We start from the raw sequence: 16,300 nt of genomic DNA on the forward strand, positions 1-16,300 counted from the left end.
CTAGGCACTATGATAAGCACTGGGGATATAAGCACAAAGAATGAAACAATATTCAAAAAGAATTTATGATCTATTGGGTGAGACAAGTACTTACAGAAATATAAATATGCACAAAGTAATTAAATTCCAGGTAACTTGGGAGGAAAGGCCCCAGTGTTTGGGGGTGGGGAACAGTTTTAAAGTGAGGAAACTGAGGCTGAGAGGCTAGTTAACAGAGCCAGGGCCAAAAGCCTGGACTCTCATGTTCCCAATCTAGTTTGCTTTCCACTGTATCATATGACCTGCCTATCTTTTTCCTCCAGCAAAATGGGACTTAACTACACATATCTATCCAAGGTTGCTTAACTAGTATGTGGCAGGGCCAGGAGTAAAAGGCAGAAAGAAAATGAGAAAGGTCCTTTTTTGGACCTTACACTCTACCATACCTCCTTCCTTTAATTTTTATTTAATTAAGACAAATGTAAAAACAATTCTTTAAAATGAACAATATTTTACCTTTTTTTCTGCCTCCTACCTCCCCAATTAGGGGAAAAGGAGGAGAAAAACAAAATTAAAAAATATGTAACAATATGTATAGTCAAGCAAAACAAATTTCCAAACTGGCCATGTTAAAAAAAAATGACGTGTAGAGATTCAATATTACATGTAATTGTTAAGAAGCAAAAATATTTTTAAAACTACATCTCCTCCTGCACCCTGAGCCTATCATGTCTTTGTCAAGAGATGTATATCATCTTCTTTTAAGCACACTCCACCTAACCTTAGTGGAGATGATTCTTATTCTAGGGTTTAGTAAGTGTTGGAACTGCATCTAACATTGGTTGGGACTACATTGGGATAATAATCTGCTGTCACTCAAGTCTTTGCCTCAGAAAGAACTGTGTGTCACAAGGGTAGAAGATGACAGGGCAAGAGAATGATGAGTCAGAAGGCAGGGTCCCAGCTCACCCATTAACTAGCTAAGATGAGCTTGGGTTGCCTGATGAATTTTTCTGGGCCAGTTTCCCCAGCTTGTAACATGAAGATAAAAGGAGATTATAGATAGGAAAGTACTTTGGAAAGTAAAGCACATTATATAAATGCAAGGTGTTATTAGGAGGAATGATTAAACTGTGTATTCTCTGCACACTATGTAATTAATATTAAGTAATATTTAACTCCCAATTATGGCTTTTGTGCGCTCCTTAGACATACGCAATTGCTATACAGAGGAAACATGAAGGTCAAAGTGGGGGGAATTTAGGGCCAGGCGAGGGCAGGATATGTTGATTCCATAAACAGAAATGAATTACAAACTTTCACTTCAGTTCAACTCAAGTAATTAATGAGAGCTCCAGGTGCTCCAGAGAAGTATAAGACACTATTCCCTGACCTCAAGGAACTTTAGAATCTAGTACAGGCAAGACACCTGGGAACATTCACATCTCTTCCTCCCTTCATGATGTGACTGAGAAGTTACTCTTCCTGGTGTACCTCACATTGAGAATGTCCTAAGGGCATTAGGTATATAAGCTTGCCTGAGATGGAAAAAGGAGGAAGAATGGAAAAAATGGAATGAACAGAGTGTGGAAGGAGGAGGAAATGTGTGGATTGTAGTCCCTTGTAGGACCTACGGATGGAGATGGTCTTACCTTGGCCACCTGGCCCCGGAGTTCATGCACCTCCCCATCCAGAGTACGCTTCTCACTCAAGGCTGTGCTCAGAGCTGCCTCCTTGGAATTGAGCAATGCTTCCAGGTCCTTAAGCCGGGCCTGGGCTGATAGCAGATCTCCCTCCTTCTTGGCATTGCTGGATAGAAAAGAGAATAGAAGGTTAAAAAAAAAAAAAAGGGCAGCAGACACACCTAGGAACCTAGGAGATGGTTGGCACTTAGATGGAGCCTGACAAAGTAGGAAAAACCAGAGCGCCCCGCGATAACTCAGCCTGACTATTTTCATTAGCTGTGTTGACTGTGGACAAATAAGCTGACCTTCTGGCCTTCAATTCCACCATTTTGTAAAATAAAGGATTAGATTGGATGCCCTTAAAAGTCCCTTTCAGTTCTAGCAGTAACATTCTATGATATCACACTTGTCCTCCTCTGACAGTCAGCATTGGACCAGCAGTTGCCTCTTGCCTTTCCACTTGATACCGGCAGAGGGTGGCATTGGCTGCACCCTTGTTTGGTTCCTACCTATAACAAAGAGTTAGGACAGTGCCAGGGTCCCTCCCCTCACTCCCCCCCAAACCCAAACTCCAGGCAGCCAAGAGCACTCAGGCCCCGTGAAACATTCCACCTCTCCCATGACTCAGGGGCCAGGAACGTGCCTGGGGGGTGTAGAGAGAGCCTGGGTCCCATGATTTGAACAAATTCCCCGCTCCTTTCCATTCTTCCTCTAAGAAACAGGGGTACCTTTGTTCCCCTCCCTCCCACACAGGGCCTTAACTTTCTCTTCCTTTAGCCCAACCCACCTCCTGTAAAACCAGCCTGCCTCCTTCCCTCCCTCTCTCCCTCCCTCAACTCAACCACCCACATCGGAACCCAGCCACCATGGCTCTCAAGTTATTTCCATGTCTGTTTCCAAGAGGCTTTTAGATGGCTGCCACAGGAGTCAAATCTGGGATTCCCTCCTCCCCTGCCCCCTTCCTCGATGCAAAGGAAAGAACCAGAGGGAGAGTTTGGGGGAAAGGGAAATCTCATTGGAATCAACACCCCAATTAGGTCTTGGAAAACAAAACTAGGGGTTCTCCCATTCTCTGCTTTAGGCAGTGAAAGATGGCTAGATTCCTTCTATTCTTCCCAGTCAGCCAGTTCTTTTGGAGGAGGAGAGTTTCCATCAGATCCCTGGGGGAGCTCTACCCACCCTATTTACAAATGAGGAACCTCAGGATCTGGGCTCCAGATGTTGGCACTGAGGCAACTGGGCACATGTGGGTTCTGGCCCTCAGCTTCCCTTCAAACTGTTAGAACCCAACCTGAAACAAATCTGGGGGTAGCAGGGATCATGCTTTAGCTACCCCACCTTGGGGATACTAGCTATTTCAGACAGAGCAGATAGAAGGGGCCTTTCTTTAAAAAAAAAAAAAAAAAAAAAAAAAAAAAAACCACTTCTTGGAATTCAGACTCTGAGATCTAGTGGGTTAGAAGTCATAGAATTCTAAAATTCCAGCTGGAGGGGACTTTAGGGACCATGAAGTCCAACCCTTCATTTTTCAGATGAGTAAACTGAGGCCCATAGAAGGATTAAGGGAGTTGTTTAGGGTCATGCAGCTCTTCTGAGTTGGGACTGGTTCCCAGATCTTTCTGGATCCAAATCCAGTGCCCTATGCTTATACCACAAAAAGGACTGAGGTTGGAATAATGGCTTCACTTAGAATCTGTGTGACCTTGCACAAAGTAAAGAAACCTCCCTGGACCTTAATTTCCTCATCTGCAAAACAAAGATGTTAGATTGGATCATCTTTCAAGTTACTTTTAGCTCTAAATAGATGATCCTGTCTACAACAGGGGACCCTTTAGGATAGAGGGGAAAAGAGTTCAGAGTCAGGAAATAAACAAGGAATCAAGGTCACAGCCTCCAACCCCCAATGCTATCCGCAGCTCTTAAGCATAAGATAATAGGGATGGATGGAAGAGGGAAGGTTTGAAAGGGATAACTAAGAAAATCTACGCTCCCCACCCCCCATGCTTCCATTTAATGTTTCTAGTAGGATAGTCCTAAGAATCTCTTATTTAAATTCATACTACAGCAGGACAGACCTGGGTTAGACTTTAGTCTAGAAGAGGGCATAAGATTGGAACAGACATATTTCTTCTCTCACTGCCCTGGGAATTATAAAGATAAGAAGTCACCCTAAGTAGATCTGATTGGCTCAGACCAAGGGACATGATGATCCTGGGCAAAGAAGGGGATGTAACTTCTGAGTTTTCCCTTTTGGGTCTCTTCTCCCCAGTACTGCTGTAGGTACCCTACCCCACCCCCATCCCAGAACAAGGTGTCTCATACAACACCCATCTCATCAACAGAAAGAGGCCCTCCTAGAACTGATTCTCCCCCTTCTCGTCTCAGCCAGAAAAGCTAAAAATAAAATCAAAATCCAGCTCTGGTTTTGGCTGCCATCCCGCCCAGCCCCTGGCTGGGAGTACAAGCTCCAACTTTCCATGACTTCAGAACTTTTCCGAAGTTGAAGCAGCTGGAGTAGAGAAGGAGGAGGAGGAAAAGAAAAGGGGAAAACCATCAGTTAAGTGATAGAGCAGAGAATCCTTGTCTGACTCCAAAACTACAGGAGTTTTTTTTGTGGGCCCTGAAGGGGTCCAGAAGCATAGACATAGTCATAGACAGACTCCCCAGGTCCAGTAAGTTGGATTTAAGGCTAATCAGAAGGAAGACCTTCCTAAGCCAGGAGCCAGTAAAAGCATGGCAAACAGGGATGGAGGAAGCCACAGGATGAGCTGAGAAAGCCCTATCACACTGGGCAGAAGCAGGGAGGGGAACAGGGTGATGTCAGTGGGCTGGGTTCCCTCAGGTTTTTGGTGAGTCAGTCTCATCCTAAATGGGATTTAGAATCTTAGACTGGTGGAATCTTGGAGCTAGAGAACATCTAGTGATTCTTATCATCATTTGACAGATAAGGAAACTAAGACTCTGAGAGGTAATTGGTCTAGGTCATTTTTTTTTTTCTATCTCTCCAACAGTTTTCTAAAATACTCTCAGAATAAACAAATTCTTAACAATAGGGGGAGGCTAGGGTGGAGAATTCTCATCCATAAACTAGGTGGAAAGAACTCCCTTATTTTTTTGTCCAGTCTCAGTAGCTGTAGCTGTAGCTCCTATATACCCCTGAGGAAATGAATGAGCCCTGTTTCCCTTCTCTGCTTGGTTGGCAGGCCTGGGTTATAGTTTGAGAGAGAAGAGATTAGGGTATGGTGAAGAAGATGGATAGCTCTTTAGACTGGCTAAGTCACACCCCTCGGACTAGGGAAGCCACCAGCAGAGGAAGAGAAGCTGAGGCCTCTGTGGTTTCCTTAGCCAGGCTAAGGGGGTTCCCATCCCTTGGGAGAAAGCCACCACCTCCCAAGGCCCCATGACTCAGAGCCTGGGGAACCACAGCCAGTGACCACGAGATGGCATCTGAGTGGTATGGATCTCCCTTCCCTTCAGTCTGCTCAGGGGCTCAGGGCCCCTCAATGGAATCTCACCAGCTTAAGAGAACTGAATTTCCCAAGTTTCTTCTTCTCCTCCAGAACCAGATCTCTGATCTTCATTTATCTCACCATAGGCTAAAACTTAGGAAATGGAAGAGAATTCTTTTTGTTCTTTCCTTTAAAAAATTAGGGGGGGAAGTTCTTTCAAAAATAGCTCTCAACTGAAGGCCTGTCGGGATCAGGAGAAACCAAAACTGCTAGGCAAAGAGGCAGGGCTTGAGAGCAATGTGCCTTGGTTTCCTCATTTGTAAAATTTGTTCTAAATTGTATTAGCCAATGTTTGAGCTCATGCTCAAGGTGGCCATTTGGGTGCCAAGGTTGTGGAAAAGAATCCAACAGGGATAGCCAACAGGGGTTTGGTGGGCAGGTATCCACTCCTTTCATTCATGTCTAGGCAAGAGAACTAGAAAGGGTGGGAACCAGGGGTTTCTCAGGTGACTCATCCTCATTTAGACAATACCCGGGCATGGGAAATCCTCTAGTGCCCACAGGGGAGACCCTGGCTCTGCCCATGTCCTATCCCAGACCCCCACCCCTTTGCCCCCCCCAGAGAGAACCTCTACCTAGCTCCCCCTTGTCCTATCTGCCAAGATCTCGGACCCTGGCTGGGGGCATCTTTTGCTAAATCTTGGCCAGCCCAATTCTAAGGGAAGAGACCGGGGTGGGGGGTCGGGGTGGGCAAGAAGAAAAAGGGGGCTTCACAGAAATCCCTCGAGCTAGAGATCGGTCGGTAGGTTGGGAGGAAGAACTTGGGTGACTGACCCAGAGATCTCTGAGTAAGGGAGGGCCTGCCAGGCTAAGGCCAGAGCCTGCGTGAGGAGAAAATCCTGGGCACGGAGGCCTGAGGCCTAGCGCGGGGCTGCCAGCCAGGGGAGAGGGAGAAGAGGAGATGTGGGGGCTGCAGTTATGCTGGGAGGAGGGACCCGAGCCAGGGAAGGCTAAGGGGCCGGCCCAGGCCCAGGGCCAGCCTCTGACCCGCCCGCTGAGTCACTCAGGCCCGGCCTGGCTCCTGCAGCCACATATGGAAGCAAGAGCCAGGGCTGGGCTGGGGGAGGGGACTCCTGAAGACTGGGGCCGGGAAGGGCTTGGTGGGGCCTGGGCCGGGGAGGGAGAGGCCCCAGTTTCCTTCACTAGGTGGGGTGGGGCCGGGAAGGGAGGAGGGAGGCTAACAAAGAGGGAGAGGCAGGACTCACAGACCAAGGGACTGACAGACAGAGGGAGGGAGGGAGGAGCTACGGAAAGGGCCCTGGATGAGCAATAGGCCAGCTATGCAAGGGGAGACACACACACACACACACATGTTCCCAAACGAGACAGCCGGAGATTTCTTAAAGACAGGGTGGGGACAGCACCCACGCAGACATGCTCCCAGGCCTCCGAGGCTGCTTTCCCTGTCACTGAGGCTCTCTTTACTCAGCGTGCGCAGCCCTGAGGCTGCCCCTCCACACAGGCCTTGAGACCCCCATCTCCAGGGACTGGCAGCCCCCCACCCCGGGGAGCCACAGAGGTGTCCCCAGGAGGCTGACTCTTCTCCAACCCTACCACGAATCCGTCCTCACTTCACACACACATAGACACACACACACCCTGCTGCACCCCTGACTAGCGTGGGGTCAGCGTCTGCTGTCCAGGAACTCTCCTTGCTGGTCCTTTGTGCCTCCGGCCCTGCTGCTGCCTGCTCGGGCCAGGAAGCCTAACCCAGGAAGAGCCCCCAGCCATGGCCTTTACGGGATGGCAGACTCCTCCAGAGCAGGGGCTGTCTTCTGTCTCTTTTTCCTCCTCTACACCCAGCACAGTGCCTGGCACACAGCACACCCTTAACGCGCATTTACTGACTGATTACTTTAAGTTGCTCCCTCACCCACTCCCCTCAGCCCCAAAAGAGAGCTAGACTGGAGGTTAGGGGCCCGGGGCCTGGATTCCAGCTCTGAAGATTCCTGGACCGATGCCCACGGCAAGTCCTGTCCCCTCGGTGGGCCGCGTTTCCTCCTCTCCAAAATCGGCCTGGTGAGACTCGCAACCCTTACTGTCAGGCTGTGGTTAGGAAATTGTTTTGTAAACTTGAAGGACCGTCTGAATAGGATATTCCGTCCTCTTTGTCATAGCTTTAGCACTTAATTATGCCGTTCCGGGGGTGTTTGTTGTTTCCACCACCACACGATGGTATCGCTGATTCAAAATACGGACAATTCTATGTTGGCCTTGTTCCCCCACGCACAAACACGCACACGCATGCACACGCACTTTCCCCAAACCTACACACAGAAGAGTCATAGAATATCAGACCTGGAAGAGAATTTAATACTCCTCCACCAACTTAATTTTTACACAAGAGTAAATTGAGGTCAAAAAAGGTGAAGCACCTCGCCAAATTCTTAACAGACGCGCACACACACACACACACACACACACACCCCATGGGTGAGAAAGGCAGACAGAAATAGCAAGAGCCTCATAGGGAGAGACAAGTGTCACGAAGACAGACAGCGGTATAAGGCAGAAACACAGAGGGAGACGGTCTGCAAGGGAGCAGGATGACACATATTAGAGGAAGACACAAAGAGTCTAAGTGAGACACACATCAGCATCCTCCCTCACCGCGTGCTATAGGAACCATAAAGTAAGTGTATGGATTCTCTGCACCTCAACCCAAACCACCACCTGGTTTCCTGAGCGGTCTGTGGCTCTGAAACCACTTTCAGGTGGGCAGGATGTGGAAGCCAGGGACACCTGGGTCCTTTGTTAGCCCCATCTGTTGCCTTCCCGGCATTCTCTCCCTCTGGGCATCCGGGACTCTTCCTTGAGTGGAGAGAAAGCTCCTGGGCCAGGGGGAGGTCAGGAGGTAGGTGGGCAGGCAGGCATAGGGGCGACACGCCACTGTGGAAAATGGACAGGACTCATCAACAGGCAGAAGCTCGAGTCCCTGTTTGGCCAATGACTACTGATGAGATGGCGGACGAGTCATTCCACCCTCTCTCGGGGCTTAGTTTCATCATCAAATTAGAGGGTTCCACAAGGTGACCTTTCCAGCCCCTTCTAGACCCCTCATTCCATATCTCTGTGATTCTATACCCTCCCCACTTTTCTCTGAGCAAGAAAGACTCTACTTCCACAGTAGAGTCATAAGCGGCTCCTCCCTTTCACCTCCTCCGCCATATGCAGGGTGTTCCAAACCACACGGATCATGCCGTGCGTGCCACCTCGTAATTCCAGATGCACGGCACATAGGTACAGAACAGACCCTAGGCAGCCCCAAGAGACTTCCACACGCATGCACTAGGTGGGGTAATCCCTCTCCTTGGGCATGGTACATGCCAACACGCCTGAGGCGTGAGGACCCTCAGATCTCCCTCCAGAGCCAGCAGGCTCCCAGCTGTTCTCCTGTCACCCCCCCCTTCCTCTAAGCTAACCAAGACGAGATGCCAGGGAGGAAAGATGGGTTTTGTGTGTTGGGGGAAGGGGACAGAAGACGATTTACATGTTCAGACACAACTGGAGAACAGAGGAGTTGAAGTTGGCAGGGAGCCATGGGGCTGAGTCACAGCTGCTGGGTATATCAACGTGGCATTGTACAGAGGCAGTGGAAGGCTAGGGGCCAAAATGCCAAGGTCCTTCATTAGGAAACAAATGGCAGGGACTTCAGCGAACCCCCAGCCCTCTTGATTCTACCTCCAACTAAGAGTTTCTTCTCATCATTTCTTTTCTTCCTTATCTCAGTCTTTTTTTTTTTTTTTTTTTTTAAACTCCTCGCTACTCTAAAGTCTCTCCTATCTAGTTTAGGCAAAAGGAAGAAGAGGTTTAGCTGCATGAGCCTGGGCAAGTCATTCAACTCAAACAGCCTAGCCCTTACCATTCTTCTGCCTTTGAACTACTGATTCCAAGACAGAAGGTAAGGGTTTAAAAAAAGAAAAGAAAAGGAAGTAGGGGCTGGAGACAGAACTAATAGTACGGTGAGAGGGGAAATGATAGAAAAAAGTAGTAAAAGACAGTGATTGGATAGAGGCAGCCGTCCAAAGTGTTGAGACTGAGGGGAATCCCTTTCCCCCAAACTAGGACCTCAATACCCTGTCCTAAGTTTTTATTAACCCTCAATTTTCTGGGCCATGGCTAATAACCCTATTAATCAGAGAATAGACAGGGAACCCCACCCCAGAGTCATGAAACAAGCAGGAGAAAATCTGGGAGTTCTAGCCCCACTGCATTCTAATCCTTGGCCTGGGTAAACACAGCATTTCCTCCCAGTCTGAGAAGAGTAGAAAGGGCAAGGGATTCCCATTTCCCATGAGCTAAAAGCCTCAGAATAGTGGACTTTGAAGCCTTCTTGCTCTTTCAGTCCCCTTAGCTAGTCCAGAGGAGACTTAGGTGTTTGTCCACTCCCACATCCTAAGACAACAACATGAGTGTGAGGAGAGTTTTCCCTTACCTTAATTCTCTTTTTTTTCCCCTATCACTGTTTCAAAGAAGCATGAGGCCCAAGGATTCCCCAGAGACCATTACATCCATCCTGCCAATTGTTCTAATTCTCTAATTGCCACCTCACCTGGCTGCTTTCCTGAGTTTGGGCACAACTCTCTTCCTCACCTCATCAAAAAGACCAAGTCTTGGTATTTTGTGGCCAAAAGCCCAGGAGAGACCAACCTCCAACTCTCGTGAGAAAGCTGGAATTAGCTTTTTTTTTAAAGTACTTATTTCAGGGCAGCTAGGTGGATAGAGAGTTGGGAGAGCCTGAGTTCAAATGTGACCTCAAGACACTTCCTAGCTGTGTGACCCTGGGCAAGTCACTTAAACCCAACTGCCTATCCCTTACAACTCTTTTGCCTTGAAATCTATACTAAGTATTGATTCTAAGGCAGAAGGTAAGGGGTGGGGGTGGAGGGGAGTACTTACTTCCTCAGCCTTCTCTTCCCCAAATTTTATAATCCCATGATCTTGACTTCCCTTTCTCTTTCTTAGCTCCCACCATGACTCAGCACTCCCACCCCTGGGATGCCAGCCAGAATTATGCCTGGCTCCCAAGAGAAGGGATTCCAGCTTCCTCTCCCAGTTAGACAGAGGAAGGCACCCCCCCCTTTATGTTCCCATCTCCCTCAAGGACCAATAAAGTCCCCAAACTACCTCATTCCCTAGCCTGAGGAAAAAGAAGCCAGAAGCCAACAAACCACCCAGAAGGAAGGAAGGAATAATGACCAATGGAAATGTCACCCCCATCTCTCTGCAAAGTGATCCCAACCCTAATCTATAAACCCTGGAAAGTTCTTCCTGGTGTCTATCCTCCACAATCATTCATCTGCTATACGAACACTTCTTTTTTCTTATCCTAAGTAGAGAAAGGATTAAGTGCAACTGTGCTGGCAAAATGTAAGAAGACACAACATCTGAATTCCAATCAATGCAGTAACTCTGAAACTTGGAGCAATGGCAGCAAGCGTACTTCCCTTCCTATTGGCAGAGAAATGGTAGACTCTAGATGTAGAAGAGGGTATTGCTTGTCAAAAATGGCAAATAGGCTGCTTTGTTTTGTCTTATTAAATTTCTTTCTTACTAGAGTTGAGAGGGGATATGAAGAGAAACAGGAAAGAGACAGATGTTTTTTAAAAGCACCAGCAGCATCAATAAAATATTTAATTTTGAAAAGGCCAACTGCTCTTTCCTATTAGCAATTAAATATCACAAAAGCCAATGGTGCAAAATTACAGACAAGGTAATTGGCCAGTTCTAGTCATCGTTCTTTTAAAACCAATGATATTGGTGATACTTTAACAACACACTGTATTAAAAAGTGTTGCTTACATTCATGTTGAATGTAAATATTTTCATATTGAATATAATTAGGTATTTAATAGGGTTGTTTCTCCATTTTATGATGAGTATAATATGCTTTTTTGGACCCTGGACTAGAACCTGAAGTCTTAAAGTGCTCTGAGATCTCCACAAAGCATGTGAGGGAGAGATTTAGTCTTTAACTACCTGATAAAATTAAAAAAAAAAAATCACTTTCAGAATTCTATAGGATAAGGGTGAAAAAAACAGACAGCAAGTCTGTCTTCCTTTCATCTGGGGAGGAGTAAGAAAATATAAGGGAGGAATTGTGGTTGGGTAAAAAAAAAAGTCATAAACTCACAAACTGTGACCTTGGGCAAAACTTTTTCCTTTGCTGGGGCTCAGTTTCCTCATCTGTAAAATGAGATGGTTATACTAGATGATCTCTAAGGCCCCTTCCAACTCTAACATTCTATTCTAGCAGGGCACTGTGAGCCATAGTCATCTGAACTAGAAGCCAGCTTCTCTCGCCAGTTGTCCCAGACAGCTGTGCCTTGCTTTGACTCCAACACTGAGGTTTATTGAATTGAGGGTAAGGGTGGGGTTAAGGAATGCTCAGATACATTGTCCATTGAGGTCAGAGTCTTACCCTACTGGCAAGGGGGGAGAATTATTCTGACTGATTAGGAGAAATTTGAGCAATAGAAAAGGAGAAAAAAAAAGTTTTCTTGTGATTTTCTTGAAATTTAAATCCTTTACGGGTTCTACGCTGAGGCACTGGATAAGGAGCCCAGGACCCAGGAATGATTTGAAAAACTCTACCCAGCTTCTTCTCTAATTCTTACATCAGGGGCAGAGCCCAAGGAACCCTAAAGGGCTCCCTCACACCCCCACGGTTTGAAGAGGAAACACAATCAGCTTTTGTTTCAAAGGGCAGTGCCTCCTCCAAAGACAGAGGGAGAAAGATGGAGCCAGAGACAGAGAGGCTGAGAGACATCCCTCCCATGTCAGATTCGGGACTGGCTTCAGTATAAAAGACAAAACTGGATACAAAGAATCCGTCTATACTTCTGCCATGGATGCACGTGACTTTAGCCAACCAAATGAACCCTGTGCCTTCACCAACTCCTACCGTGGAGCTTGGCACAAATCTTGATCATTGTGGGTCATCACGCTGAGGCATCGAGAAGCGCAGTAGGAAGAATTATGGACCCAGAGAACAAGAGACCCAAGTTCAAAATATCTCTAACACTTTCTAGCCTGATGCTTCTAAAGCAAGGCACTTTATCTGCCTAAGCCTCCATCTCCTCATCTGTAAAATGGGGATCTGACACCTACCAGTTATGTGGTCATGCAAAAGTCACTTAACCTTAAAGGGCTCTAAGCAGCTCTACAAGTTTTAGGTCAGTGGACCATCTGTTTTGGTGGAGGGAACATCCACAACAGGAATTAATATGTAACAGATCTGACTTGTCTCCATCCTGTCTCTGGGAGATTATATATATATATATATTATATGTACATAATATAATATGCAATATATAAATATTTTCATAAATATATATATATATATATATATACACACACACACACACTACCTCCCTCATTAAGTTGTTTTGAAGAAAGAACTTTGTAAAGGTCAAAGAGCTATAAAAATAGGAATGATTCTAATTATGGGTGAGGTATGGTTTATTGCATTTCTAGAGTGAATGGGACAGAAGTAGGAGGGCTGAGGTAGAAAAAGGTCTATATGGGTCAAAAGGAAAAATTCTGACCCATAGAGAGTAGCTCCAATTCATGAGACTTCTAGCCACTAAATCTAAAACTTTATTATAACTAAATATCCAAGACAAAGATGGTACCGTGTGGTATTAAAAAAAAAAAAAAAGAGTTAGGCTGAGAGTTGGAAGACTTGGGTTCTGTATTTGGTTTGATAATTCATTGGCTAAGTGACCTTCAACAAGTCCCCTGAGATCTTGGACTGCCACAAAAGAGGCATGACTTCTAGGGAAAAGGAGGTCCTACCGGGTACTGTCCCCGGGTCATACCACATTTGGAGTATTATTCTATTCCAGGAGCCATTATTTAGGAAGGCCATTGAAAATCTGGGGAGAGTCAGTTATAGCATAGTAGAGAACCCATCATGTACAGATTGAACTAGATGGCTACCGAGGTCTCTCCAAGAGCTAAATTCCGAGGTCATGTGAGTCCGTTGGAGGACAACGAGGATACTGAAGAGCCTCAAGTCCATGCCAGAAGACTAGGACATTTTAGGCTGGAGAAAACTAGAGTGGATGAAATAGCTGTCGTCAAGTATACCATGTGGAACAGAGATTAGACTTGTTTAACTTGCTTACAGAGGATAGAAACTGCACATGCAAAAAATGATGATGATGATAAACAACCAACATTTACAGAATGCTTTGTTGTTGTTCAGTCGTGTCCGACTCTTAATGACCTCATGGGCCACAGCTATCCATGAGGTTTTCTTGGCAAGGATACCAGAGGAGTTTGCCATTTCCTTCTCCAGTGGATCCCTCTGTCTGGCAATCAGAGTTTAAGTGACTTGCCCAGGGTCACATAGTTAGGAAGTGTCTGAAGTCAGACTTGAACCTGGGTCTCCTGTCTCCCAGGCATGTAGAGGTTATTTGACTTGCCCAAGGTCACAAAGGAAATGTTTAAGCCTGGATTTGAACTCAGGGGGTTCCTGACTCCTTAATCCACTGAGCCACAGCTACCTCATCAATGCTTTATTGTCTTTTTTAATTGTTTAAGATTTTCAATGTGTTTTATAACACTATCTCACTTGATTCTTACCACAGTCTTGTAAGGATATTATTATCTTCATTTTACAGATAATTGTAAAAAAAAATTGAGGCCTGATGTCAGGAAAAACAACAATTAGAGCTCTTCATAATTGGAGTGGGCTGACTTGAGAGGCTGCAGGACATCCTTCATTATTGGTTTTTAAGTGGAGGCTAGATGATCACTTGTTGGGTGTGTTGTGGTGGGGATTCCTTTTTAGGTATGGGTGGGATCAAATGGCTTTTGAGGTCCTTTCCAACTCTAAAATTCTGTGATTCTGAAAAATCAACTCTGGACCTTGCTCCCCCCATCTGTTAAATTAGAGGGTTGGATTCTATGCTCTCTAAAGTACTTTCCAACTTTTATAATCACAAAATATTAGCATATTCTTAACCCAAGAGTCTCAGTCTCCCAGTCCATATAGGAGCTGGGAGGGTCGAGCAATCCAGGAAATCATCGAGCATGAGGACTATGTCTGGGGGAAGAGACTGTTCCGCTTTCAAAAGCCCAGGGTCTCCCCCTGCTGACTCAGACTTCCTCTCCTCCAGGGACCCTAGTGGGGAAGGCAATGAAGGGGCTGATTTTCTACATGAAAGTTGTCTGGATTTTAGCTCCCTCCTTCTCCCTTCTCATCAACATATAACTTTGTAGGACCTCTCCCTGCTTGATTTTGACAAGATGTCTTGTAAGCCATTACCTAGAACTCTAGATTCTGGAATTCCTCCAAGAGTCATGACTACAAAGAAGGAGACAATTCCCTCTGCTTCCTATCCATTTCTCTCAGAATAATGGCTAGGGGAAAGAAGAAAGTTCCAAAAGGGGAGATTTCTCCATGCCAAAGCTTTGTGGCACGGCAGAAAGAACACAACGCATAAATTTAGAAGAACAAATTTGAATTCTATCTCAGACATGAAATCTGCAGCCTTGGGACTGTGCCTGTCACTCTCCTGGTCAAGAAACATCAATGTTAGAGGCAGCTGGATGGCTCAATGGATTGAGAGCCAGGCCCAGAGTTGGGAGGCCCTAGGTTCAAATTTGGCCTCAGATACTTCCTAGCTGTGTGACCTTGGACAAGTCACTTAACCCCCATTGCCTAGCCCTTACTGCCCTGCCCTTCTGCCTTGAAACCAATACATAGTATTGATTCTAAGATGGAAGGTAAGGGTTAAAAAAAAGGGAAAAAAAAAAAAAAGAAAGAAACATCAATGGCTTTCCTAGTTATCTTTAGGATAAAATACAAACTCTTCTACTTGTTATCTGAAGTCCTTCTTCAACCCATCTCCCTCAATTGATTTTACATTATTCTCCCTTGAGCACTCTGTGTTCAGGCCAAATCAACCCACTTGCTGTTCTCCTACACCAAATTCCATCTCCCACCTCCCCACTTTTACAGTCTGTCCCCATGCCTCTAATGTTCTCTCTCCTCATCCTTTTCCTCTTGGAATCCTTAGTTTGCTTCATGGCTCCATTCTAGTACCACCTCCTACATAAGACCTTTCATGATTCCCCCCTATTAATTAGTATGCTCCCTCCTCTCTGAAATTTCTTTGTATTTACTATGTATATATTTTATTTGACTCTGTCTGCAGAATGCAAGCTACTTGAAGGCAAGGACAATTTTATTTTTTTCGCTGTATCTCCATCAGCTGGCACGGTGCCTGGCACATAGTAGAAACTTAATAAAATAGAACCACTTTGAGCCTTAGAGTCACTGCTCTGTTAGATGAGTTTGTCAATAGTTGAGTTTTCTATGTCATGGCGTTATCAAGAAAATATGTTATCTCAAAGCGCTTAGTAATATAAGTGATCATTATAAGGACCCCTCTCACCAAAGAGTAGGAAACCTGGGTTCTTGGTTATTAGCCCCCAGACACTTAGACCTACCAATCCACCAGGCTATACTTCTCTTTCTTGGAGGTATCAGTTAGCCACCCTCCCTACACCCAGCTTGTAAAGCCGCAGGGTAGGGATATAATAGGGCAGTAACTCTGAGTCACCAATACAGCTGTCTGCCATCCTCCCCTTAACTCCCCCCCTCCCAACTTTTTCCTCTGCTACGGACCTTGAATATCCATGACCTGGGGCTTCTCTAACTCTACTTTCCCATACTTGGTGGATGAATCCTACTTGACTCGGTGGGGAAACTTTGTACTCTAACCAATTTGAAGAATTCCTTAGTCTTTTGCATCTAGAATCTAGTAAAGGGAAGGTGTTGTTCAGGGCAAGGGCTGAGAAGGATTGGCCCCTCCTGTGGCTACCTTCAAGCCTGACCCTGAACTCTTATTAAACATTAAACCAACACTGGCTATTCTCTCTCTCCCTCTCTCTCTCTCTCTCTCTCTCTCTCTCTCTCTCTCTCTCTCTCTCTCTCTCTCTCTCTCTCTCTCTCTCTCTGTGTGTGTGTGTGTGTGTGTGTGTGTGTGTAGAGAAGCCTTAGCTCCCAACCTCTAGTACTATCCCTAGCCCAGAGCCAGACGCTTCCTTTTAATCAGAACATCTGTCCTGCACACTCTCAAGACATCCGTATGTACAAATAGATATGGGGGGGGG

The 16,300-nt window shown here is 46.0% G+C and overlaps 1 protein-coding gene across 1 annotated transcript in view; it reads right to left on the reverse strand.

Annotated features, from left to right (window-relative positions):
* The window catches only part of LMNA (lamin A/C), a 65,523-nt gene that overhangs the window by 7,525 nt on the left and 41,698 nt on the right, over positions 1 to 16,300 (reverse strand). Inside the window, exon 3 of the mRNA XM_044675039.1 lies at positions 1,632 to 1,788. Within this exon, the coding sequence (XP_044530974.1) occupies positions 1,632 to 1,788 (157 nt within the window). The remainder of the gene's footprint in view (positions 1 to 1,631; positions 1,789 to 16,300) is intronic.

The sequence above is a fragment of the Gracilinanus agilis genome, chromosome 4 (genome assembly GCF_016433145.1).
Source record: "Gracilinanus agilis isolate LMUSP501 chromosome 4, AgileGrace, whole genome shotgun sequence".
In the NCBI taxonomy this organism is placed as follows: Eukaryota; Metazoa; Chordata; class Mammalia; order Didelphimorphia; family Didelphidae; genus Gracilinanus; species Gracilinanus agilis.